Below are 25,406 nucleotides of genomic sequence, written 5' to 3' on the forward strand. Positions count from 1 at the left end.
GGTGAAAATGGCAACAATGATGTTGAAAGGGAAAGACGAGGGAGGAATGAGAAGAAAGAGAAGAACAAGAAATGAAACAAAGGCTAAAAAATTAAAAATATGTTTAAATTATATGATGATGACATGAAAGCCATGTTAACTTTTAATGGACTGCATGTAATTTTTATTATACTTTTAATATCGACTAATAATATAATGATTAAAATGTTACAAATCCATAATATTAATGAATGTTCCATAACAAATTAAAGTTAAATTACCAAAATATAAGCTTAATCAAATATAACTAACTATTTATTAACCAAGCTAAAATGCTAAGAGTCTAGTAAATTATGGTGAAATAGGTTGTTAGTAATAAAATAGTGTTTTTCCCTTAAATTATTTACTGAACAAATTTCAGTTCAACTTTAAAAAGTCAGTTTAAAAAGACCTTTTTCTTCAGTTGAAAGAGTTGAAATTTTTAATTTTTTCTAGGCCAAAAATAATTTTGGCTAATTAATTACGTTTTTGTCCTCATCATTTTTCATGGTTTCAATTTCTTCTTCATTCCTTCTTCTCTCCAGTTCTTTTTTATTTTCCTTCCATTCTTTCATTTTCTTCAAGATCTTCAAGGTAAGGTGCTCTCACTCTGTCTCTTTCTTTCTAGTTTCTCTAATCTCATCTTCTCATTTTAACTTCCCATTTAATTTTTTCGTTTTTCCCATTTAAATATTTAAAATATAGTTTATATATTCTAATTACATTTTATAAGTAATTAATATTAATTACTTAGAATTATTTAAAATTAATATTTCATATATTAAAATATTAACAATAAGTTATAATAATTTTTTATATTCTTGTTAAAATATCATAATATTAACTAATTTGAATATTATTTAAATACATATTTGTTAATTTATAATATTATGTCTAAAATAGACATTTTATTTCTCAAAAGTATTTTTGATAACAATGCTAAACACTCAAATCTTAAACCAAACTTTTCAAAAATAATTCTCAAAAACACTTTTTCACTACACTTTTTAAAAGCACTTTTCAAAAATAATGTTAAACTAATTGTCAACTTCATTAGTTGAGACACATAAATAATAACTTTTATAAATAGAAAACGCGATCTTCTACTAACTAAATCCAAATCATTGATTTATTGTTTCTTTTAAGTTTTCATTAGAGTAAAGGAGAATCAATATATTTTTCAACATTATTTTTGAAGGTTACCTAAAATAAAACTTCATCAAAGTCAAATTTAGGACAAAATTGAGAATAATAGGAATAAATCTCAAAAGTATATATGAGCTTTAGTTTAATGTGTAATTTTGTACATTAACTTTGATTTTGTACAATTTTATACATGAAATTTTGATTTGATCAAATTCTCGAAATTATCAATAATATTATTGATATAGCATCCTTTTATGCATTGCATATACAAATAATTAAATTTATCCAATATAAAAATACTTTGACGTATTTATTTATTTCTTTTTTGTAAATGACGATTTATTTCTTTAAATGTGTATAATTGATCAAAATTAAATTTTCATGTGATAATTACACCAAATCAAAGTTGATGTATCAAATTGCACATTGAATTAACTCTATGTATACTTTTGAGATTTTTCCGAATGATATTATAAAATATTAAAGACGAATGCAAAAATTTTGTGTTAAAAAGTGTAACATCCCTAACACCCCGAGATGTGAATAATGTCAATTTGGATTGTGCACATGTTAGAATTTCTAGAGTAGATGAAATAAAATTATTAATATTAGTGGAAAAGGTAACTGGATATTATAAGAAATTAAAAAGGCATTTGAATTTAGGGAAATTAATTTAAGGAATGGATTAAATTGTAAAAATGTGAGAAACATTGAATCATAATGTAAAAATTCAAAATAAGAAATGATTGAGTTTGATGCATGAAAAAAAGAGGAAAGACTTGGAGAGTAATTTGACCATGAAACTAAAAAAAAACAGAAAAAAAGGGATGAGAATGGGAGTGAATAGTAACCACATGTGGGGCATGGTAATGATTAGATTTTTATTAATTAAATATTATTAGATTATTAAAATAAATAAAAGATGGATTGATATTTTGCCTGGAATAGATGTAGAAAAAAAAAACATCATCAACATTTTCATTCTTCTTCTCTATGTTTCTATCTCTCATTTCTAACTAAGTTTCATTTTCACTCAATTTAGTCCCTTCTACCATTTTCATCTCCCCTAAAACTTTAACATCCAAATTGTCACCATAGATTCTAAGTGAAATCAATAGAACAACTCCATTGTAAGTTTATTTTCTTGTAAATCTAGCTAATATTCATTTTGGAGGAGAAAAAAAAGTGAAGAAAAGTTAGAGATTTTGAGAAACGTTAAGGTAAGAATGATAAGTTTTCTTATAAGACTTAGGGTCTGTTTAGTATTGCTTATAGACAGTACTTTTTGGACAAAAATATTCCTAAACAAGCTACTTTTAAGGAGAAAAAGTGCTTCTCCCAAGCTAAAAATTGGCCCCAAAACATTTTTTTCAGAAGCTGAAAATTTTAACTTCTTCCTAGAAGTGTTATTTTTTTCAAAAGCACTTTTAAGAAGTATTCCTAAACTAGGCCTTAATGTTTATCTCATCAAATGCATGGAAATAGTCTGTGATTTTTGTTTTGATATTGAAAGTTGTTTATGTGTTGTCTAAATGAAGAGAAGGAGAAGAGAAGTGAATATCAAGTTGGTGACAAAGGCAAAGACATAGCCAAGGAGTGAAGGAAAAAAAAGGGTTCATTTCAAGTATTTTGTTGTAATTAAAACCCTAAATGAAAATCTTGATAAATAGTTTTAGACAATATATTAGTAGTTGAAAATGCTTATTTTTATTTTGGAAATTATTTGGAAGTAAATTGGTATTGGAATTGAAAAAATGCATGTGAAATGAAATTGTTGAAAAAGAACTAAATTGCAAAGTGTATAAAATTTAGATTGGTGAAATAGATGTTAATATGAAGCATTTAAGTGAAATGTTGGATGCTATTGAAATAAATGTTAAGTGAAGTTTAATGGTTGTTGATTCCATTTAGTTAAGGACTAAATTATAGAAATTTTGAAATTATTTATTTGTTGGGAAAGAGTAAATAAACTGTATAGTAAAAAATGTCCAAGTAAACAAAATGAGAACTAGTAGGATATAAATGGATGCCATTAGGAAAATTTTCTATGTACGCAAGTGATAGTGACACTACGATGCAAGTGAAAGCAGCACTATGGTGCAAGTTTTAGTGGCACTTTGGTGCAAAGTGACATCCGCACATTCGTGTGAATAATAGTGGCACTTCGGTGCAAATTATCGGCATTCTAAATATCCTATTGTGTTCTAATAAATCTACAAATGGGCTATAAAATTTCAACATGAGTGAATTTAATAATGACATTGTAAGCATTATATAATCTATTAATTTGACTTTTTTTTTATCTATAGCAATTATTGAAACAAACTAATGTATGATAATAGTGATCCATGATAGTTATATATATGCATGTGTGCTTGTAATAAAATGATTTCAAATTCAAAGTTTAATTCTTGATATGCTTATTAAGTTCACGCGAGCTTAATGTGTTTCTTCCAAACGCGAAGGTTAAGATCGTTTTGAAGCTTAAAGTGAAGATCGACTTCAACTCATCTCATCACAAATTAAGCTTGGAAGAGAGTATGAATCTAAATTTTTGGGCATTAGTTTTTGGCATGTACATAGGAATATGTTAGAAATGTTATGATTGAATTCAATGAAAGCTTTGGTGTTTTTGGTCCATTTTGTAAATCTTGTAATTGGAAATTGGCATGTTTCAATGGTTGTTGGTTGATATGGATGTTATGTACCATGTAAATGTTGATCTAAGTGATAAGGAGCAAATTGCTTAAGTTTTAAGGTGGTAAGACTGAAGTCATGATGTGGAGCTTTTGAAGTTGCAATGAAGCAAATTAGAGAGTAACGTCGCAATGTGGAGCTCTCGAGGTCACAAAGAGATAAGTTAGAATGTGACGTCGTGACGTGGGAATCCATGAAGTCTTTACGAGCTCCCAATGGTTTGGAACTTTACATTTTGGTCCCTAAACAACCTTTGATCACCTAGGAAGCTTTCATAAGCTCGTGTTAAGCTCGAATAAGTGTGTAAATCTTATTTTAAATGTATTACGAACCTAAAAACTTGAATAAATATGTTTAATTGATTTAGAGTGATAGTAGTTGCTTCAGCAACAAATGTGACATCCCATAACCTTGACCCGATGATCGGGTCGGGAAAGGAGTGTTACAAAATGAATTAAATTAAATTATTAAATTCTAGAAAAATTAAAAAATTCATTTAGCTAAAATCTAAAAAAACCAAAATTAAAATTTTGAATTTTTGAAAAGAGTTAAATAATATTTTTTCCTTGGCTTAAATGAAACTTGGTAAGTGTACTATGTTATTAGTATTATTAAGGCTTTATTCACTATTTGGTCCTTAAGCTATACTTGATCATGGGTCAGGCCGAGCCAAGTTCGAGCCAGGTCAATGCAAGATTTTAGGCCTATTTTTCAAGCTAGGTCAAGCACGGGCCTGGAAAGCAGACCTAAAATTTTGACCAAACTCGACCAAGTTAAAAAAATACTAAACTTGAGCTCAGCTTGACCCACTCATATTAATTTTTTATATATTATTTTTTATATAAAAAAATTAAAAAAATAATACATCAAATTTACTAAAAACATTAAAATAAATGTTTCCCAATAAATTAAAAATACATTAAAAAGTTTTTATACTAAATAACTCTAAGATAAGTGCAACTTAACAAGCAAATGCCTCTAAAATAGTAGCAAAATTAATAACAAAATAAGAGTTATACAATATCCAAATAATAACAATAAAATATTAACAATATAGTAGCAAAATGGAAGCAAAATAACATTAAAATGGTAACAAACTGCTGAAAAATTGGGTTTGAAAAACACAATGGAAAATATGTTTAAGGAAAAATAGGTTTTAAAAAAATTCCCAAAATAAGAACTTAGTTGTGTTATCTAAAGTAATAAACACTTAATCAAAATTGTACCTTTTGATTCATCTAAGATGAATTCTTCGACTGAATAGTCTTCTCTGCTATCCTCAAGCTCACGTCTGTCGAGTGTGAACTCGTTTCGAGTTAGAAAAATTTTCACAAAATTACTGCTGGGGCAATTTTACAATTTCTCTAAATTTTGAGGTCAAGTTGTAAATATGAAAAATATCTCTAGAATATTTCTAAAACAATTTCTTTAGAGAATTTTCTCTCTACAATTTTATTTTGAAGTCAAATTTGTAAAAAATAATGACTCGTGACTCTCTTTATATATGGAGAGTTTATAGAATTTAACTATAACCAAACTTAATCACTTTAATATTAAATTAGTATAATACTTATCAAGATTCTATTAAATTAATAAAACACATATCTAGATAAGCATTCTATTAATCACTTTAATATTAAATTAATAAAATACAATCAAGATAAATATTGAATTAAATTTAATATTAAACTTATTAAAATAATATCATTTTTGTATTAAATTCATTCACTCAATACCCTCTTATTTTATCTCATTACCACCATTGTGTTTTCTTAATGATTAATATGATTACTATCAACAAATGACTGTGATAAATTGCTCGTTCGAGAACAAGCAACCTGTGGTCACGTTCGATGTTTATCCATTACACAATGTCAATGAAAGGATATCGTTAACTCTTTAATCAAGTTATAAATTCCATTATTCTTAGTAAAGTCATGCCAAACACAAGACATGTCTTTAGAGCATAAGCCTCCACTTATATCAAAGTACATGATTTACATACACATGATCAGTGATTAACTCAGAATTAAGTAAATCACACAATGAACGTCACAAGTGAATAATGAATTAATTAACAAACAAGTTCATAATTAATTCATTTTGGGTCCAGCCCAATGTATCATTCTTTCAATGAATACATTTATGTCTCTACCCGTGGAGTTAACTGCTCCGATAGCCAAGACTAGTCATCTCCCTAATTGGAATTGTAAACGAAATAATAATCCTTCTAAGTATTTGAATCAAATACTTACTTTGATTCTTTTACGGAATTACCAACTCGTTTAGATTATCTATTGAAGTAAGTTATATTTCTCATAATGTAAATGTTATTAAAGTGCCACTTATCACTGCTTGAACTTAGACAATCAATTAATTAATATTTATTTGTTGCAATTTTACTATGCATGCAAAACATGAAAGACATAATCATAAAAGACATAATAGTAAAATATGAAATTAATTTTATTTATTTATTCATCGTTCAAATACATAAAAATAATTACATATTTACTACAATATTGACACATTTTCCAACACAAATAATAATAATAAAAAAACAACAAACAACAGTGAAAAAAATATTTAGGCAAATTCGGGTTGGGTTAGGCTTGATCCAAAAAAAATTTACTTGAGGCCCAACCTATTTAGAAAACGGACCTAATTTTGTTTTGTCTTAACTCATTTTTCGGGATTATATTTTTATTCAAACCCTCTCACTTTTTGGGTGGGCCTTCAAGCCTGGACAGGTGGTCCAACCCATGATCAGGTCTATCCTAAACCATACCCATATTCTCAAATTAGTACTATAAATGAATTTTTTTATGAAATTTTTTTGGACCAATTACAAATTATCATGAGTTAATTAAAATTACAGTAGGCCAAGTTAAAATTACCGTGAGTGAAAATGATGACATAATATATTGAGTTGTAATTATTTTTCCTATTTAATTTAAATTAATTAAGAGATAAATAATAAAATATTATATTATCACTAATTGAATTAAAATAATTAAATGATAATATTAAATAATTATTATATCTCTAATTAATTAAATTAATAAGAGATAAATAATAAATAAAGTAGTTTAATTATTGTGGAACACTCATATAAAAAAAGTTAAATTCTACAAGAACTCTCTTGACTAACATATTGTAAAAGAAAGTCGTTTCCAAGCCATTTAACAAAAACTTCGCACTTCACAATTTTAAAAGTCTAGAATTTCTCTAATGAATTCTTTGGAAAAACGATACATCAATTTTGAAGAAAAATCACCTTCTGATTTAGTTCAATTGAAGAGAGGAAGCCAAAAGATGTTTCTGAAGAAAGCCACCTTCCAATCTCATTCAATTAAAGAAAGGAGGTCAAAACCCATTTCAATAGCAAGTCACCACAACACTTGGACAAGATCAAGTCCCAAAGGCCATTGGATCCAAACTCTTTATAACTCAACTTCAAGATTAAGTCTCAAATACCCTTGAATCCAATCAAATCAAATTCTCAAGTAAATATCTTGCCAAACTTAGCTTCAAAATCAAGTCAAAACAACTCCTTAAGCAAATCACATCATTTCAAAATCAAGTCTAGACAAACTTTAAATCAAAGCTCCATCAAAGAGAAGAATCAAATAAATTTCTTTCTAATCAAGAAATTTAGAGATTGTAACTCCTCCAAAATTCATAAATAGAAAATCAACTCCAAAATTTCAAGTCAATTTTCGACTCAAAAATTGTGTGCACTATGCTTTTTTGTCCCATTTTTTATATTTAAATTATAGTTCCATTACAATTTTGGGCTTTATCGATAACAATATTTGAAAAAAATACAATAATCAATTAGAACATATCAGGTGTCCTCATTGATCGTTGTTGTGTTGTTAACCAGTAAGGTAAACATTGATCATAAATCTCATACTTTAAAAATGAAAAATTATTTGGAAGAACACAAAATCAACAAAAGCAACTCTAACATTAATCATAAATCTCATACTTTAAAAGTGAAAAATTATTAGGAAGAATACAAAATCAACAAAAGTAACTCTAATATCATTACTAGAGAATCATTGATTGAAAGTAAAATAAATAAAAGTAAACAAAAGTAAAGTTAAAATAAGTAAATGATTATATACGAAATAGTAACGCCACATCATTCTGCATTTATTTTCTATGCCACATCAGCATTTTCAATTTTAAATTTCAGCATTAGTAGAAGTCAATTCCAAGTTTACACTTACACACACAATTATGCTGTTAACAACAATTCATCACGTGCAGAGGCTTCAATGGTACATTCTCCTTTTAACTTCATTTTTGTGCACGCGTCATTACGCAAATTCCTTTCTTTCACTGACGTTTCAGCCGCGCTAACTTTGGCTCTCAAAATCTTCTTTCTTCGCCGCTTCACTCACACTCCAAACAATCCACAACCATGGATGAAGAATTCTCGCTCGACGATCCTACTCAGTTGCTCGAGTCAGCTTCTGATTTCGCTCACCACCCCGGTTCTCTCAACGACGCCGCTGTCAAAGATTTTCTCGACCGTTTCCCTCTCCCTGTCATCATCAGGCACTCCTTTTTTTTACTTCCACTTAAAATTTCTTTTATGCTCTTTTTTATCTCTTTATTAATTTGGGTATTTCTAGGAATTTCTTTACTGGGTATTTGTTATGTAATTGCAATCATATAACTTTGTTGCTTTGATGCTGAAAGGAACCACTTTTTGTGGGGGATTTGTTTTAGGGTTTTCAGTTTTGACTTAAAATAATGGACTAGCCCTCTTGCAGTGCTTTGCAGACTAAATCCGATGTGCCTGGCCTGGAAAATACTCTGGTTGCTTGTTTGGAGAGAGTGTTTAAGACCAAGTATGGCGCCTCACTCATTCCACAATACATGGTATGCGTTTGGTCTTCACTAAATTAATTGCTTGTTTTTCACTTGTAAAGGAAAAACAGTTGATTAGCTTCAAATGTAATATATATTGTTTGGATGACCTGTGGGAATGGGAATCTTCAGATAATATTAGCATTACAAAAACATTTTGATGTTTCGAGTATAGGCTTGAGTTGCTAGTGATTATTAATTCCTTGATAGTTATGTTTTGGGTTTCAAATGTTCCAGAATGGACACAGTTTTTGACGTGTTTTAAGATCTTGAATAAGTTAGTCTAAAGTAGCATTTTTAACAGTTTGGACTTCGGAATTTATAATGTCCTCATTTATATAGGCTTGTGAATTTATTACGAAATTTGAAGCTACATCTTCTGCTTTTTAGACTTTTGTTCAAGTTGGCCTCAAGGCAGATTCTCAAATTGTTCGTTGTTTATCGTGCAAAACGGTATGTGTACAATTCTAAACATTCTTCAATTATTTCTTTTGTAATTTTTGCACTTACTAAGTTTAATTCTAATGTCAAAGATTTCCTCGTAGCTGTCGTAAGAGTTAAATCTCTAAAAGGTTTTATCCAAGTGTTTGCCACAACTGTTTATTCCAGATCCCTTTCAAGATATCTCTTTTTGGGATGGATCGGACTGACAGTTATTGAGATTTACAATGTTATATGGCCACAGAATTTATGAGCAAAGCATGATCGAATGTGCTTAAATTAAGACAAAATTAATATACCATTGTAAATTAACTTGTTTTTTTTTTTTTTTCTAAATGTTGATAACTTCATCCAGGTTTCATCCTTTTTAAAGAACTTTGATGACAAATCTATATACGCCATAAAGCTGATTATTGACTGTGATATTTATCCACTCTTACTGGACTGTCTGGTAAATGGGTAAGAACCTATAACACCGAGCCTTGAAACCTATACCTTCATTGTTCATGGTTTAGCTTCGTATTTGCAGTAAAATTTGTCATATTCTCTCTTATCCTTTTTGTTTTGTGCATGTGAAGTTTTTTGGGTTCATTTTACTTGGAATTTGTGATGCCATTGATCATATGAGCTGTCATAGCTTACAGTTACAAAAACTTTGTTCATCCTTTTTTTGGGTTGGAAGTCAATAAGCTTTATATTTGTCATCCAGGCTTCTTTTCTGAAAATTTTAATTAATTTTGATGAATTGGTAATCATAAATGGTGTGGTAAGGTTCTTGGACTGTTTCTGCTAATCTTCTTTTTGGCTCTCTAATCTGGCATGTTTTAAAGAGGTGTACGGAAAATTATAGAGGATTTCAAGGGTGTAATGGGGAAAATGTAGGATAAATTTAAATGTGTGAGTTTAGGGGATACTGTGATGAATATGGTAACCACACCGCTTTCTTTTGCCTCAATTGTATTGTAGTACTGGAGATATTTTGGCACTGCTTCTTAGAGATGGCAATTATTTGAAGTAGTTTGAAGAGCATACTCACTGATAATAAAGGTTATGAAAGTTGTTTGAAATTTCTCCTTATGCATTACTCACATGCAGTGATGAACAAGTTGCAACTGCTGCGATTGATGCTATCAAGAATTTAGCTCAGTTTCCTGAAGCCATGGTGAGGACTTGGCCTTAGATCACTTGTTCTCTAAGGTTTAATCTTTTTAATGCATTGTTCCATTATAGATTCAGTTTACTGAAATCACAATTCGGTTTTTGTGAAATTTTATGGAGGGCATTATCTTCCCATCTAATTTCAATGAAGCTACACACCTTGGGAACGTAGCATCTCGATGTTCCTCGCTGGTATGATATTTTTTCTTGTGTGCTCTTTGACCTTTTCTATTACTGGTCTCATCTGTGTTCCCTTTGTTTCATAATCTTCTTCTTATATTTACGGGCATATATTTGAAAGACTGTCAGCTGCTTATACAATTCTTTTACTTGAATTCTAGCTTCTTTAGCAGTCAGCATCACAAAAAATGCCTGGAATTCTGTTTTTTTTAGAGAAAAGATAGTCTTTGCTAATGTCTATTTAATTTTATCATTTTTAGATGTCTGCAATGGCATGAAATTTAAAACCCCAGCTAAGCACCAGTTCCAAATTTTGACATTTATGTAGTTTATGCATATGCACTGGAAATTTTCTTATAGTTGGATTCCCGTCTTAACTGTAAATCCTTTTTCAGGGGCGTGTCCGTGTTTTATCATTGATAGTGAAGTTATTCTCTATTTCCAGCTCCATAGCATCTGTAATATATAATTCAAATCTGCTCAGTTTATTGGAGACCGAGATCAAGAATTCAAATGACACCCTTGTAACCCTAAGTGCTTTAGAGCTCTTGTATGAGGTTATTCATTTAACCCTGGCCCAGAACGCATATCTTTAATTATTAAACTTTTTATGTGCATTTTGAATGGAATATTGACTAGACAGTTATGCAGTTGACTGAAGTCCAGCATGGTGCACAGTTCTTGGCAAGGACCACCTTTCAATTACTTCATTCTATAATCAGGTACTTATATGAGGATTAATTATATATATTTTTATTTTATAAAACTATTGTTACTTTTTTTACAACCAGTTTTTCATTGTTTATATTGTAATCCCCTTTATTTACCTTATAGCAACTCATCGATGGAATCAATTCTACGATCAAGAGCATTGATGATAAGTGGAAGGCTTTTATCCAAGGAGAACATATACATGTTTGTTGATGAACCAAGTAAGGGTTATGCCTCTCATTTCTGAAATTCATTCATTGAAGAGACTGTCACTTACTTTAATTTTACTTAGAATTAAGGATCCATGGAAGCATAAAAGACTGAAAATGTAACTCTTGTTATGATTTTATTGTTGTTATAATTTTACTTGGGTCTTTCTTTGTTCTGGATGCTGTGGCAATATTCTCTTTGCACCTTGTACCCAACTGTGGGTTTCCCTATTGCACAGTGCTAGGACGAGAAAAAGCGATAACCAACTAAAAAAATCCTGGAAATTTGAAATTTGGTTACTATCATGAAGGACATAATCTTTATTCTTTACTCATTTTCCTGAATATTTTATGCATATAGGTATATATGTTTTGAGCTCCCCTCATTTCTTCTATATTCAGGTGCCAAAAGTTTGATTTCAGCCATTGATGTGAGACTTGGGCTGTTGGATAGTCAAGATACCGATGAACGTGAATCTGCACTTGAAGCTCTTGGTGGAATAGGATCATGTAAGTAATTTTTAGGCCTATATCTCTCGGACTCAAGTGTGAGTGTCAAATATGGGTATTTATCCAATATGATAACTTTTAGTTGTTTCAATTTTTTTCATACATTTGGGGGGTCATACCCCAATACCTATGTCCAAACATGTTTCAGACTCAGGTACTCCCAGAAAAACCCGAGATGGGTAGTAGATTAAGAGATTATACATTATGTTAATAATCCTAAAACGATTACTTTTTATGCCTGATTTTTTCCTCCTATTTTCTGATGCTTTTAGCAATCCAAGGAGCTGTGTTGCTGCTGACAAGTTTTCCTCCTGCTGCAAGGCATATTGTTCATGCTGCATTTGATCGGCAAGGAGGTGGTAAACAGTTGGTAAGCATGTAATATTCATTTGCTTTTTTATCTGTTCTCATTTTGCCTGATATTCTTCACTGTTCATAATGCATTACATACTTCGGAGACTCTTTGACTAAGTCGATTAAGAATCAAAATCACAGCATAAATACAACTATGCATGTGTTTCTCTGTTATGTTGAAATATGATATCTCAGTGATTCTTAAATGATCCGACTCATGACTGGGTTAAATCATTACCTATTTGTTCATAAATAGCCTTCCACTAATGTTATCTTAAACTATCTACTTTGATTAACCCATCAGCAAGTATGGCCATTTTTCTATGTGCTTGGAGGTTCATATTAGAGAATACATATGTGAATAAGGATTTATATGTTTCAGTTGTATTTTCAGTGGAGATTAGCCTGTTAGCTTTCCTGTGGTTTCTTAAGCATCAACTTTGTTCACCTTCCATACATATATTGGTTTTTCTTTGAGCTTTAAAAAAGTTTCACCCTAATGTTTAAAGAGTCCATGTAGTTCACAGGAAATAGTAGTTTTCACCTGGCTGCTTGGGAATCTGATGTAACTTCTATTATGACATTGTCTGAACTGGCAAAATATGTCTTGAAGTTGATCTTTGCCAGAGCATATTCTGCACAACTATCAGATTGCTTTTTCACTTTAGTATTCTGACTGCTGATGGGTTTTCATATTGCAATTTAGGCTGCATTGCATGCTTTGGGGAACATTCTGGGAGAAAACCGACCTGAGGATGGTTTAATATTAAATGGTGATGCAGAAGAAAGTCTTCGACGTCTGGTCTATGAAGTAGCATCAGAAAGTTCGAAGCTGACACCATCTGTAAGCAATTCTAAAAGAAATATGCTATCCTTCTTTATCTTGAAGGATGTTGTTTAATGTCATCCTTTAAATGATTTGGAAAGTATATAGTAAGCAAAGGGAAAAAGGTTATCATGTCAATCCCAAGTACATTCTTGAACTCATATGCATTGCATCTTCTCCGATATTTTCCTTTAAAAAATGTTCATTAATGTCTTTTGCACGATTGGCAGGGTCTTTTGCTATCAGTTCTTCAACAGGCTGCAGAATTTCGTCTGGCTGTGAGTGTTTCTTCTTGACAATCAATCTATATTTTTTTTTTGACACATTGGGTTTACGTTTATGATAGAAACCAGTTAAGTTTCAGAGGTTCCTATTTAAGCTTTTTCCTACTAGCAAAGCTTTAGATTCTGGGGCTTACCTACTTCCCATATTCCTTGTTTGTAATAGGTATTTTACCAGGATATTGGTCAGAATTTGACGCTATTTACTTTGTAAAAATGGTTTTTATTATGAACTTTGAAGAGCACTAGCGGATGTATAACATAGACTCTGCTGTTAACACTACTTTGTTTGCTGCCAAGATGAGAAAATGGAACTTTTGACTTGTATTACAATATTTACGCCCCTCCCCAACCCCAGAAAACCCAAAAAAAAAAAAAAAAAGAAAGAAAGAGAAGATTTTGAGCCCCTATGTTATAGTTTAAATTGTTTTGACCTTACCTCTAGGAGTCATTCCGTAGTAATTTCTCTAGATTCAAGGGAAGAACTTTTAATTGCTAACCGTTTACTTATCTAAGAAATGAAAATAAAATAACTTCCTGTTAAGGGCAACCAGATTCTTAAGTCCAATGAACTGAAGAACAAGAATACACCTGGATTTACCTGTTGTGGTTGCAGCATAAGATGAAATAGAAGAGCTTTGACCTTTGAAGCTGTTTGTATTTGTTCCCCCACCAATGTCATGCTTTGTTTTGGTGCACATGTTTTTCTAAATGACCATACGTCAAGAAATTAACATTGTATCATTCTTGCTGATATCAGGGGTACAGAGTAATAACAGGGTTAGTAGCTCGATTATGGTGCCTGATGGAGATTTGCTCAAAACTGGAGATAATAAACATAGTGACTGATCCAACTGCCGAAACTACAAAAATAGGTATTGCTTTCAACATTGTAATACATCACCTCCTGCTTTCAACATCGTAATACATCACCTCGTGCTTTCAACATCGTAATACATCACCTCCTTTCTTTTCCAAATCGAAATGTCTCCATTCTTTGGAACAACCGTAGCTCCCTTATACACATGAAATCATCTTTGGCTATTTCTTGTCTAATCTTTTGAGCACTAAAAGGAATCAGACTCCCATGTTTCCTTTTTCTCTTATGTTGTATGATCGTCTTGTCAAAGTTACACTTTACAATTATTTCTGTGCTGTTAGCTATGGAGGCTAGATACAACTGTTGCAAGGCAATCCACAAGTCATTCATGTCAAGTAAACTCGTCAGCGACCCTGCACTCTCTGGCATAGCTGGGAAGGTTAGTTATAAACTAATATGCTTCCTGCCTCTTTTATTCCACATTTTGGGCATGATGTGAATTCCATGGTGGTCTCAAAAGAGATCTCAAATTCATACCGAGCATGTGATTTGGTAACTGTAATTTATACCCTTTTCATAACATCCATAGATGTAATCTATGTTGCTCCGACTTGAAGTACCGTGTCTGACACCTGTGTCAAAGGTCACATATTTGGATGAGTCCCATCAAGGACCTGTATCCAAGTAACATAAGATTACATCACTCTGATCTGCAGTTTGCAAACTCTGTTTGTCATTGTATATGGCAAGTATGATGATTCATGGCTATTTTTGGAATGCAGTTGCAAGAAGCTGTTCAGAGGGGTCCATATCTGGTAAGAAAACATACTGAAGCAACTCCAGTAGTAATGACAGCTGAAAGATTTTAGGTTTTTGGGAAGCTAATTAGATACAATATGGGAGGATGTTTATATTTGACATGTTTGTGTGTTTACATAACCGATATGTAAATGTTAAATGCCAAATGACCGTTGTTTCAACTTCATAGTTCATATTTTTGATCTTGCACTGAAATGTCTAAATATGGGAATGGCAACAAAGGCCATTTTTCATATGTTTTGGTTTCCCCCACAAAGTAACAGGTTATAGATTTTCTTTTTCGAACTGGTATCCTTATAATCTAAACACTAATATTATAAGTTACAGACTTCATCAATGTTGCATTTTTTACATGATTATATTATTAAATATATTTATTAATTGAATCAAAATTGTTTTCTTATTTTCATATTAAATTAAAGTTTGTGTGTTATGTTTTTGAACCAAAAGATTTGTGTATTTATATTGCATAAATTTTGGAATTTATTTTATATACTTATAATTTTTAAAATTTATAGTAAAATATTTAAAATATATTTTAAAATTACCTGTGGATATCTAACTATCAAATATTAATTTTTTTAATGGAAGGGTTTTTATATGAATTTTAATCTTTTGATATGAAGTTTAAATTTGATTAAAAGTTTGATTTCTTTTGATTTGATGTAAAATTAGTTAAAATTGGATTCTTGCATTAATTAAATTATGATTAGTAAATTAGCGGATGAAAAATTTTAGGTAACAAATCTATATTAAATTGATAATGAAATTAAATATAGTTTTTGATTGAAATGTTAAAATGGATGGAATGAATATTTTGAAGTTTTGAGCTCTGTTCATATATCTTTCTTAAAGTATGCTGTTGGTCCTTCTACTTTATAAGTTGGAATTTAGTTATTGTATTTTTATTTTTAGGAATATAGTCTTTTTATTTTTTATATTTTAAAATTTAGGTTTAGTTGTTAATACTGATATGATTAATTTTTTGTTATACTTATTAATGTGACATTTTGAAAATTAAAAATAACGGTGTAATGAATAGAAATTTAATTTTTTGAAAAATAAATGACTAAATTCTTAAAATTAAAGTACAAAGACTAAATTTCTGTTCTTAACATGGAATTATGGCATATTTTAAATTTTTTTGAATTATATGTAAAAGACAAAACTGCTAATAAAATTATATTTGATGATTTTTAAAATATTATGCATTTGGTAATTTCACTAGGTTGGGTCTCAATTAGAAATAAGAAAAATACACTATTAGTCACTAAATTATAGGTAAATTTTTGTTTTGGTCATTTAACTAAAAAAAAGTTACAATTGAGCCACTAAATTATTCAGAAGTATTCATTTGCCATTGGGGGGTGAAAATTTATGTTATATGGTTTTCTCTATTTGCACTACTTATCAATCAAAAGTTCGCTTTCCCCTTATCTTTACAATTTAGTTTTTTTCATGAAACAACTTTAAACATAACGAATCTGAGAACCAAATTTGGAAATATGATCTTCGATCTTCTACATTGTTTACCAAATCATCTTGGATCTAAGATATGTTTTTTTACTCGTCAATAGGTAATGGTCCATCGTAGCAATCGTTGAATTTTTATTCGTCAATTGGTAATGATTCATCGTACCAATCGTTGAATTGTTACTTGGAGCTCGTTGATGAAACTTTAAAAAAAAAAAAAAACCTTAACAGGCCAATGACTTAAATAATTTTTTTTTGAATAGTTTAGTGATTTAAACGAAAACCTCTCAGTGACCGAATTATAACTTTGTTTAGTTAAATGGCAAAAATAAAGACTTACCAATAGTTTCGTAACTAATGGTGTAGTTTACCCTTGAAAATAACACCAATTCAATCAACACTTTAAATAATAATATTAGAGATGGCAAAGGGGGCCGGATTGATTTTTGCATTCCTTGACTCTAACCTGAAGCTTAACCACCCTAACCTAACCTCAACTCTTAAGAAAAAAATTCCGTCCCAAATTTGAAATTTAATAAAAGACTCGACTCCTCGTCACCCCATCTCGAATTTAATTTAATTTTTTTGTTATTTATTTAGAAGTAAATAACATTACAGTTTTTAATTGTTTTATTTTTTATTTTGAAGTAAATAAGATTTTCTCTTGGGTGAGTACTTAGAAAGAATGGGGGTAAAATAGGAATTATAAAAAAATCCACTCAAGCTTTACGCCTATGCCCTCTGTTCTGGCTATGGATATATCGGATAAGCAAAAAGGCTGAAGACAATAAATAAAAAAACCATAACATATAGCTCAAATTTCATTTGTTTAGATAATATATAGGAAGGGGAAGAAACTGAGAAAGCAAAAATGGCGACTGCACTTAACTGTTGCTTGTCTTCTTCATGCTTCTCTCTTCAATCTAAGCTCAATTCCCTTTCACTTAAAACCAATATCAACTCTTCTTCTTCTTATGCTTTCAAGACTCTCAGTTTCTCCAGTAACCTCTCTCACAATCTCTTCTCCAAAGGTATGGTGTTTTTTTATCCTTTTTTTCCCCTCATATTATCATTTTTTATGCAATACCCATTTCTCTTTCTGTTAAATTGTAGTGAAATTCTTATTATTTTAAGTTTCAGTTGACGGGTCATTATAATTTTAGGAGAAAAATGAACCCTTTGCTACTGCTAGTTTTATGGTGGTTTTTATATGATTTCATTGCCCCACATTTTTGTTTTTTCTCGGATGAATTCAATGTTTGGTTGGCAAGAAATTCCTGGGGAAAGTTGAATTTTGGTTAAGTATTTGATTCTGAGTATATTATCAGCATTTTCGATTTGCCTATTGTAGTCCTTCACTTGTTTCATACTGTACATTTCTTGGCAATTTAATTGAGCTTTTTGGGAATTTAGTATTTTTTAGCTATTTGTTTTATGTAGTTTAATTCCCCTTTTTCTCTTAGTGAATAGTCAACATTTTAGTTATGAACTGCTTCCATAAAATAATTTTCCTTTTTGTGAAAATTGATGATGAATTTTGATTTGTTTGGTGTTTTTTTTTCAGGGAATCTGTCTTTTAGTACAGTGACTCCAAAACCATTTCATCGTTCTGTTGTTGTTTGTGAGGTTGCACCAAAGAAGAAGGCTGATTCAGCTGCTAAGAGGGCTAGACAAGCCGAGAAAAGGCGGGTTTACCACAAAGCGAAGAAATCCGAAGTCAAAACCCGAATGAAGAAGGTATTAACCTTTCCAATTTACTACTTTGATTTTTTTTTACCAATGGTTATAGACTCAATTCTGTTCATAGGATTCTAGAAATGTTGAATTTTGGACTTTTATGTGTCCTAGAGTACTCTCAGTTGTTCTCACACAAGAGCCAGTACGTAAGCTACTATTTGAATCCCAATATGCCTCGTCATTTGACAAGATTCGTATGAAAGCATTCTGCAAGGTCCACCATTTGCATAACATATTAGCATAATCATAATGGTTTTTTGGTTTTTGTATATCTTTTCAATTGAGTTACTATACTTGCTGGATGATTTGGTTATACGTCAATGAAGCATATGCATAATGCGGTGACGTTGAGTGGTTATCACTCATCTCGAGTCCAAAGTCTTTGGTTTGCCAATTATTCTCATTAGTAGATGGTACAGTTTAGGGCCACATGTGGGAGCCTTTGGAGTTCTTTTATATTTTCTATTTTGCCGGGAAAGATTCGCGGGAAAATATGAATCTAACTCTGGTACCGGACACAGATTATACTTCCAATCCCAAACCCCTATCTCATCCGCCAATTACCAGGGAAAAGACTCGATTTCTGATTTTTTGCCTTTTCTGCACTTCTGTTTCTTTCTGTGCCTTTACATCTTCTGTTACTTCAAGGGTATAATGCACAGTGCAATAAAGTCGCCCGAGTAAGCAACTCAGACAAGTTCTGGTTAAATCTTTCTTTTGTTATAACGAAAGCTGCATATGCTGAGATCAAATCCCAAATCTGCTAGATACCGCCTCATAAAGGTGGTTGCAAGAACCAGCGGGCTAAGCCGTGGGCTCGGATTAGATGCTTCAATATTCATAATGTTCCATGAAGATTTCTGATTTTTGCCTTTTCTGCACTTCTGTTCCTTTCTGTGCCTTTACATCTTCTGTTACTTCAAAGGTATAATGCACAGTGCAATAAAGTCGCCCGAGTAAGCAGCGCAGGCAAGTTCTGATTAAATCTTCCTTTTGTTATAACGAAAGCTGCATATGCTGAGATCAAACCCCAAATCTGCTAGATACCGCCTCATAAGGTGGTTGCAAGAACCAGCGGGCTAAGCATTGGGTTCGGATTAGATGGTTCAATATTTATAATGTTCCATGAAGTGTCTAATGGCTTTTCTGGTTTTGTTTTTTCGCCAAGGTTTTGGAGGCACTGGATGTGCTGAGGAAGAAGCCTGATGCAGCAGCTGAAGAAATCTTCCCGATTGAGAAGCTGATTGCCGAGGCTTATTCGGTGATCGATAAAGCAGTGAAGGTGGGATCACTGCATAGGAACACTGGAGCTCGTAGAAAGTCGCGGCTTGCTCGGAGAAAGAAGGCCGTAGAGATCCACCATGGATGGTATGCCCCTGTTCCAGCAGAAAATGCAGCCTAGAAGATAAATATCATCGTTTTGAGCCTTTTGAGTTTGTGTCTTAGGCAGGATAATCCAAACTGTACCTTCTGCACCAAGGATGAAATTGAACAGTTTTCATTATAATTATCATTACTATTAATTAAACTACTATGTTTGTGGGTTGATTATTTATTTGTTTCAAATTATAGAGTAAAAATTTGAAAATTAAAATATATTTAAGCTAGGCTTTCATAACTGGATTGATGATGGAACCAGTCAGACTATTGGTTGTACATTTTTATTAAATAAATTATCAAAAATTATAAAAAACAAAAAACCGATTCAATCAGTTTTTAGCTTGATTCAATTGATCATATCAATTCGTTGGTCAACTGGTTTGATACCTCTTTATGGATTGATACCCAGCAAATCCAATCTGATTCAAGCGACCATGAACTACACTTTGTATTTAATCTTTTCACTTTTATTTTCAAGAATTTAATCTTTGAACTTTTAGGATTTAAAAATCTGCCTTCAATTTATATATAACTACTTAACATTTTAATTGAAAAGTTAACAATATTAATTATTTGAATTAATTAATAACATTATAAAAATATAGAGAGCAAATTATGTTAAAATTAAAATATAAAGATTAAATTTCAAATTTAACTATTTTATAAAATGCTAAAAAGAAAAGAGGATGGTTGATGTGTGACATGTGTGTTTTTTCATTTTTTTGAGTTTTTATTTTATTTCTCAAGGCATCTACTAGCAGGAGCGGATTTAAACAACAGTTTACAGGAGAAATTAAATTATAATTTTATAATAGTAAAAATGTAATTTACTATTTTAATAGTCTATATTTTTATAATTTTAAAGGATTAAATCATTTTTTATCATTTTAGAGGAAACCAAAGTACAATTTTACCTTTATTAATTTAAATTTTCAAAATTTTAAAAGACCCAAATTGAGTAATTAATCTTTTACCATTTTTTTATCAATTTTTGGTTCTGAATCTAAATTAATTCTCTAGTCAATCTATTGAATCAACCAATTTTAATTTCTTTTTATTATTGCAGTGCAATTGACAGATAATTATGTTTTCAAGCACAAATAATTAAAACTAAAATAAATTAGTATAAAAAATAAAATTTATTAAAATTTAGATAATAATAGATTTGAATATAGTTTACACATTATGAGATGCATAGTTTACTTAATGTATGATAAAAAAATTTAACCTTCAATTTTACCATTTAACTGAACCCTAAGCCTCGTTACAATTAAATTTTAAAATATAAATTATTCTCGAATGTTAAAAAAATTAAAATCAAATAGGAAAAGAAATATCAGGTAATAAATTCTAATGAAAGTATGGAATTTTTATAGATTAAATTATGTATCTACATTTTCATTCATATTTTAACCATAATTGTTATAGATTTGGTGGTCGAAATCCCATTGTAATTTCGTTATCACCATTGCTTGGCAGTCTTCACGCAGTAAATTAAATAATTCGTATAAATAAAATAAATAAATAATTATATATATAATAAAATAATTTGTATAATTTGTATTTAAATTGTTGGATATGAAAAACTAATAAATAAAGTAATAAAAAGCATAAATCAAAAAAAAGAAACGGGTTTAATTAGATGTTGAAGTTTGTTTTATACAGTTTCCTTAGGACAAATTCAGTCGCTTCTACAGTACTTAGAGAAATGTTGGTAAAATATCTCCTAGGATTAAACAACACGATGATCGAAGTAGTAACATCTCTACAGTGATCAATGAACAAACCATTCATTTTTTCTATCACCAAAACGTTGGAAAATATGGAGAGAAAAAGAGAAGAATTTTGGAGAGAAATAATCTGTGTGAGAGAGTGAGATTGAGCAAAAAACTTTGATGAAGTCTTAGCCTTTTATAGGCATTTAAGGTGGAGGAATTTTGAAAATATCCATGTATAAGAAGACAAAATTTACATTTAAAGGGGCAATTAAATCAATTTAATTAGAATTAAATAAAATCAGGATATATGTTCTTTTAAATCAGATTTTGTATATATTTGTTGAGAAAAAATAAATTTCGTGTTGGGCTAAAATATCCGCAGGCCCATTTTGGGCCCGACATTTCACATCGCTCACGTCGTACAGGTGCACCTCAACGGGTTTGGACCTACATCCCCCTACGCGCGAGGTAAGATTCCAAGCTTAGTCATTCAATCACTTTTTAAGTGGATTCTCATATATATACACATCTCACACTTGGTTTTTAACCAATGTGAGATCTAAGTCTTTCTTTTTTTCAACAAATATTCACAAGTAATTTATTTTGAACATCAATTTTTCTTTTATCACTTAACTATTTTGAGCATATGATATATCGTTGTAAAGGTCTTATGTAGTGGAATATGAAACCATAATTTTATAATTCAACTCTACACCTTATTGAGAATATGCTTTAAAGTTCCCATAAATTATAATTTTTTCAACAATTTGGTGGAGCCTGGAAAATATGGGAAGTCAGTCTACACCAATCCATGTCAATCCCTTTAAAACATGACTCAGGCTTCCTTTGGATTGGATTTTACCTATGGTGCGATGGAATATTGGGTGAATATTCCTTTTCACTGCACTGGTTTCTTATTTTGGAAGATTTGAGGTGCAATGCAATTGAGCACTCTCAACACACTGCTGCTCTCAATTTTCACTGGAGCTAAAGGTGCCAGTGGAGAAAAAACTGAGCTCGGTTTCTTTATTAATCTTGTTCTTTTTTTTTTTTGAGTTTTATAGAAAGTAAAATATTATTAGATATTATTATATAATTTTTATACAACAATTTAATAAATATATAAATTTATTATCATAAATATATAATTTTAATTATTATTTAATATAAAATAATTTAAATATGTTTTATTATTTATTATTAATATAATTTAAAAATATTTAATTTTTATTGCATATGATTTTAATATTTTAATTATCATTTTATAAAAATAAAATTTAATTTTATGTTATATTATTTAATATTAATATAAATTTAATTATTTATTTTATTATAAATACATTGTAATCTAATGTCTATAATGGTCATTTTTTATTCTCATCTCACCGCTACAGCTACGTTTGAATCCAAACGTATATCCACCGTTATTTCTAATCTCATTGCTACAGTATCCAATCTTATCACTAAAGTAACTAATCTCACCACCACTATTAATTTTAACCTCATCGGAGATAAACACACCGCTCATCCAAACTAAGTCTCAATCTCACGAGTGAATTCAAAAAACTTATTTAATGGCCGAAATCATATTATAATTTGTACGATAGTAAAAATATAATTTATATCTTTATAATTTTAAATAATTAAATTAATTTTTTATCCAATATACAATTTTATTTGGAAACATTTTTCCATTTTACGCCCCCGCTCAGTCTACACAGCCTCCCCCATATAAATGGCAGTTAAAAATGAGTGTAAGATGACGACGTCTCATCATTACTCATGAGCACACCAACCAAAGCAATACTTTTACAACGCCAAACCCACCTCCACCCAACATTCAAACCCATGTCTGCTCTTACTTTACCATAGACTAACGTTTCGGAAAGTAATCCATGTCGCAAGCCACAACCTTAAGCAGACCATTTGTCAATTTTGCTCCCACCCACCATCTCTCCAACACTCCACTATCCATCCGCCCAAGCCCCACATTTATATTTTCTCCTCAACCCCTCTGCTGCCTCTTGGTTAGTAAATTAAATTCAATCTTCATAAGACGTTCAAGCCTTTTGAAGCCAAAGGCTACCTTTGTCCACACTTCTCCATCTCATTTATGTTTTGAGGGCTAATTGAGTTTACAGTAATCATATTAATCATTAACATAATATAACGGTGGTAATAAGATAAAATAAAATTTTATTAAGTAAATGGGTTTATCTTAAAGTAATTAAGAATATAATAAGGAGTTTTTAATTAGGATACCTCTTATAAACTAACTTCATTATTAAGGAAATTGTGAATTATCGGAACAATATTTCCGGAAATAATTACAATTACTCGATTTTAATTGTATATGTTCGATTGTTCTCTCCACTAACTCTCAAAAACTCAATCAGATTGTATTTTGATCAGAAGACAGTTTTATGAGTCAAGAAATAATTTAATAGTTTGGATCTAAGAGTCTTTGAGACTTGATCTTGGATAGTTGAGCCTACTTCAAAGATCGTCTAGACTTAATCTTGAAAATAACCTTTATCTCTTTTGTATTGGTGCAAACCGAATTGGGGAGACCTTTGATCCAAAAGTCGCTTAGACTTGATCTTGGATGGAAGGATGATTTTGCTTCATGGGCCTTCTAAGCTTGATTAGGGGTGAATAAAACTCGATTCGACTCAAAATTTTGATTTTTTTTAATTTTCAGATAATAGAATTGAGTTATTTGGTTTTTCTTTTTAGTACTCAAATAAGTAATTTGATTTTTCAAAATTGAATTAAGTTGAATTTTACAACTTAAATAACAAATTGGTGTAAGTGTCCTTTGGGTCCTTGATAGTTTTCAAGATGTGCAAATTGGTCCTAAAAACCAAAAAGTTCAAAATAATCTTCAAAATTTCAAAATATTTATAATTATTTTTCAATTTTTTATAAATTATATAAATTCAAAAATAAAAATTATTAAAATCTTGAAATTTATATAACAATTCTAATTTATATATTTTTAAAAACTTCCAAAATGAGAAATTTAAATTAAGTTTATCATCTAATTATCTTTTTTTTCCTCTTCTTTTATTGTTAAAAGAGTTCTTAAAAATATGGTGTTAATGTTGTTTAAATTGGAATTTAGTCATAATATCAACAATATTTTAGTATAACCAATTTAATTTTTTTTAAATTTCAACTCAAAAAGTTTATTCGATTAAATTTGACTCGATATAACTTGACTCAACTTGAAATCATTTCACTTTACACGATCCAATAAATTTTCAAATCGAGTTAGAATAATAAAATATGAATCGTCAACTCTATAAAATCAAAATTTTTTCACTCGGTTCAATTGAACACTCACCCTTAAGCTTGATCTTAAAGAAAAAAGGGCTTAGCCTCCTTTCTTTCGGTTTAACATGATTAAAGAGCAACTTTCTTCAGAATTGATGTATTGTTCTTCAAAATTTCTTCGTCTTTTTTTTTTTAAATTTCTTTAAGAATTTCTTCAGATTTTGGAGAGAGTTTCAAGTTTGAACAATCTTTTCTCTAAGGAATTTATAGATTTCTAAACTTTTGAATTTGTGAAGCTTTTGTCGATGGCTCGAAAGTGACCTATTTTATAATGTCAAAGAGTCAAATTAATGAGAGTTTTGTAGAATATAAACTATTAGTTTAAAGTGATCCATCAAGATAAATTATTTTATTTAATATTTATTTTTATTAATTTAATTAATTTATAAATAAAATAACTATTTAATATTATCACTCAATTATTTTAATTTAATTACTGATAATACAAATTTTTTATTATGTGTCTATTAATTAATTTGATTTAATGAAAATAAACTAATTATGAGAAAATCTTAAAAATGAAAAAATATTTTTACAATATTCAAATCAAAAAGGGAAAATCTTTTATCAGAAAATGAGAGAAAAATAAATAAGAAATGGATTGATAAAGCTCATGGGCACATTGTCACTTTAAGTGCACAAAGCCAGAAGCAGATACGTGTCAATATCAGAACCAAACAACCAAACCCACTTACAACCGTTGGATCCCAT

At 30.1% G+C, this 25,406-nt stretch overlaps 2 protein-coding genes across 3 annotated transcripts; both read left to right on the forward strand.

Moving 5' to 3' along the window:
- The first annotated feature begins 8,149 nt into the window (after positions 1–8,149).
- Positions 8,150–15,212, forward strand: LOC108453826 (uncharacterized). 2 transcript variants are annotated; one of them, XM_017752149.2, is made up of 16 exons: positions 8,150–8,427; positions 8,646–8,754; positions 9,133–9,195; positions 9,539–9,642; positions 10,279–10,345; positions 10,462–10,533; positions 10,917–11,078; positions 11,173–11,243; positions 11,356–11,453; positions 11,844–11,951; positions 12,224–12,321; positions 13,012–13,149; positions 13,362–13,409; positions 14,173–14,287; positions 14,574–14,671; positions 15,015–15,212. In XM_017752149.2, exons 1-16 carry the CDS (start codon positions 8,291–8,293, stop codon positions 15,099–15,101), a joined length of 1,575 nt encoding a protein of 524 aa, XP_017607638.1. In that variant the 5' UTR covers positions 8,150–8,290; the 3' UTR covers positions 15,102–15,212. The 2 variants fall into 2 exon arrangements, with proteins under 2 accessions (XP_017607638.1, XP_052884947.1); XM_053028987.1 differs by lacking the exon at positions 13,012–13,149 and having other exon boundaries at positions 8,154–8,427.
- A 2,024-nt stretch (positions 15,213–17,236) lies between these two features.
- LOC108450197 (30S ribosomal protein S20, chloroplastic) lies at positions 17,237–19,789 on the forward strand. The gene is made up of 3 exons (XM_017747713.2): positions 17,237–17,555; positions 18,089–18,261; positions 19,430–19,789. The coding sequence occupies exons 1-3, from the start codon at positions 17,396–17,398 to the stop codon at positions 19,661–19,663; spliced, it is 567 nt and encodes a 188-aa protein (XP_017603202.1). The 5' UTR covers positions 17,237–17,395; the 3' UTR covers positions 19,664–19,789.
- The last annotated feature ends 5,617 nt before the right edge of the window (positions 19,790–25,406 follow it).

Source organism: Gossypium arboreum, chromosome 5 (genome assembly GCF_025698485.1).
Source record: "Gossypium arboreum isolate Shixiya-1 chromosome 5, ASM2569848v2, whole genome shotgun sequence".
Classification (NCBI taxonomy): domain Eukaryota; kingdom Viridiplantae; phylum Streptophyta; class Magnoliopsida; order Malvales; family Malvaceae; genus Gossypium; species Gossypium arboreum.

Coding starts and splice junctions, on each gene's coding strand:
- LOC108453826 (XM_017752149.2), top strand. CDS start 8,291: ATGGATGAAGAATTCTCGCTCGACGATCCTACTCAGTTGCTCGAGTCA. Junction 8,755..9,132: donor CACTCATTCCACAATACATG/GTATGCGTTTGG, acceptor TCTGCTTTTTAG/ACTTTTGTTCAAGTTGGCCT. Junction 11,244..11,355: donor TTACTTCATTCTATAATCAG/GTACTTATATGA, acceptor TTTACCTTATAG/CAACTCATCGATGGAATCAA.
- LOC108450197 (XM_017747713.2), top strand. CDS start 17,396: ATGGCGACTGCACTTAACTGTTGCTTGTCTTCTTCATGCTTCTCTCTT. Junction 17,556..18,088: donor TCACAATCTCTTCTCCAAAG/GTATGGTGTTTT, acceptor TTTTTTTTTCAG/GGAATCTGTCTTTTAGTACA. Junction 18,262..19,429: donor TCAAAACCCGAATGAAGAAG/GTATTAACCTTT, acceptor TTTTTCGCCAAG/GTTTTGGAGGCACTGGATGT.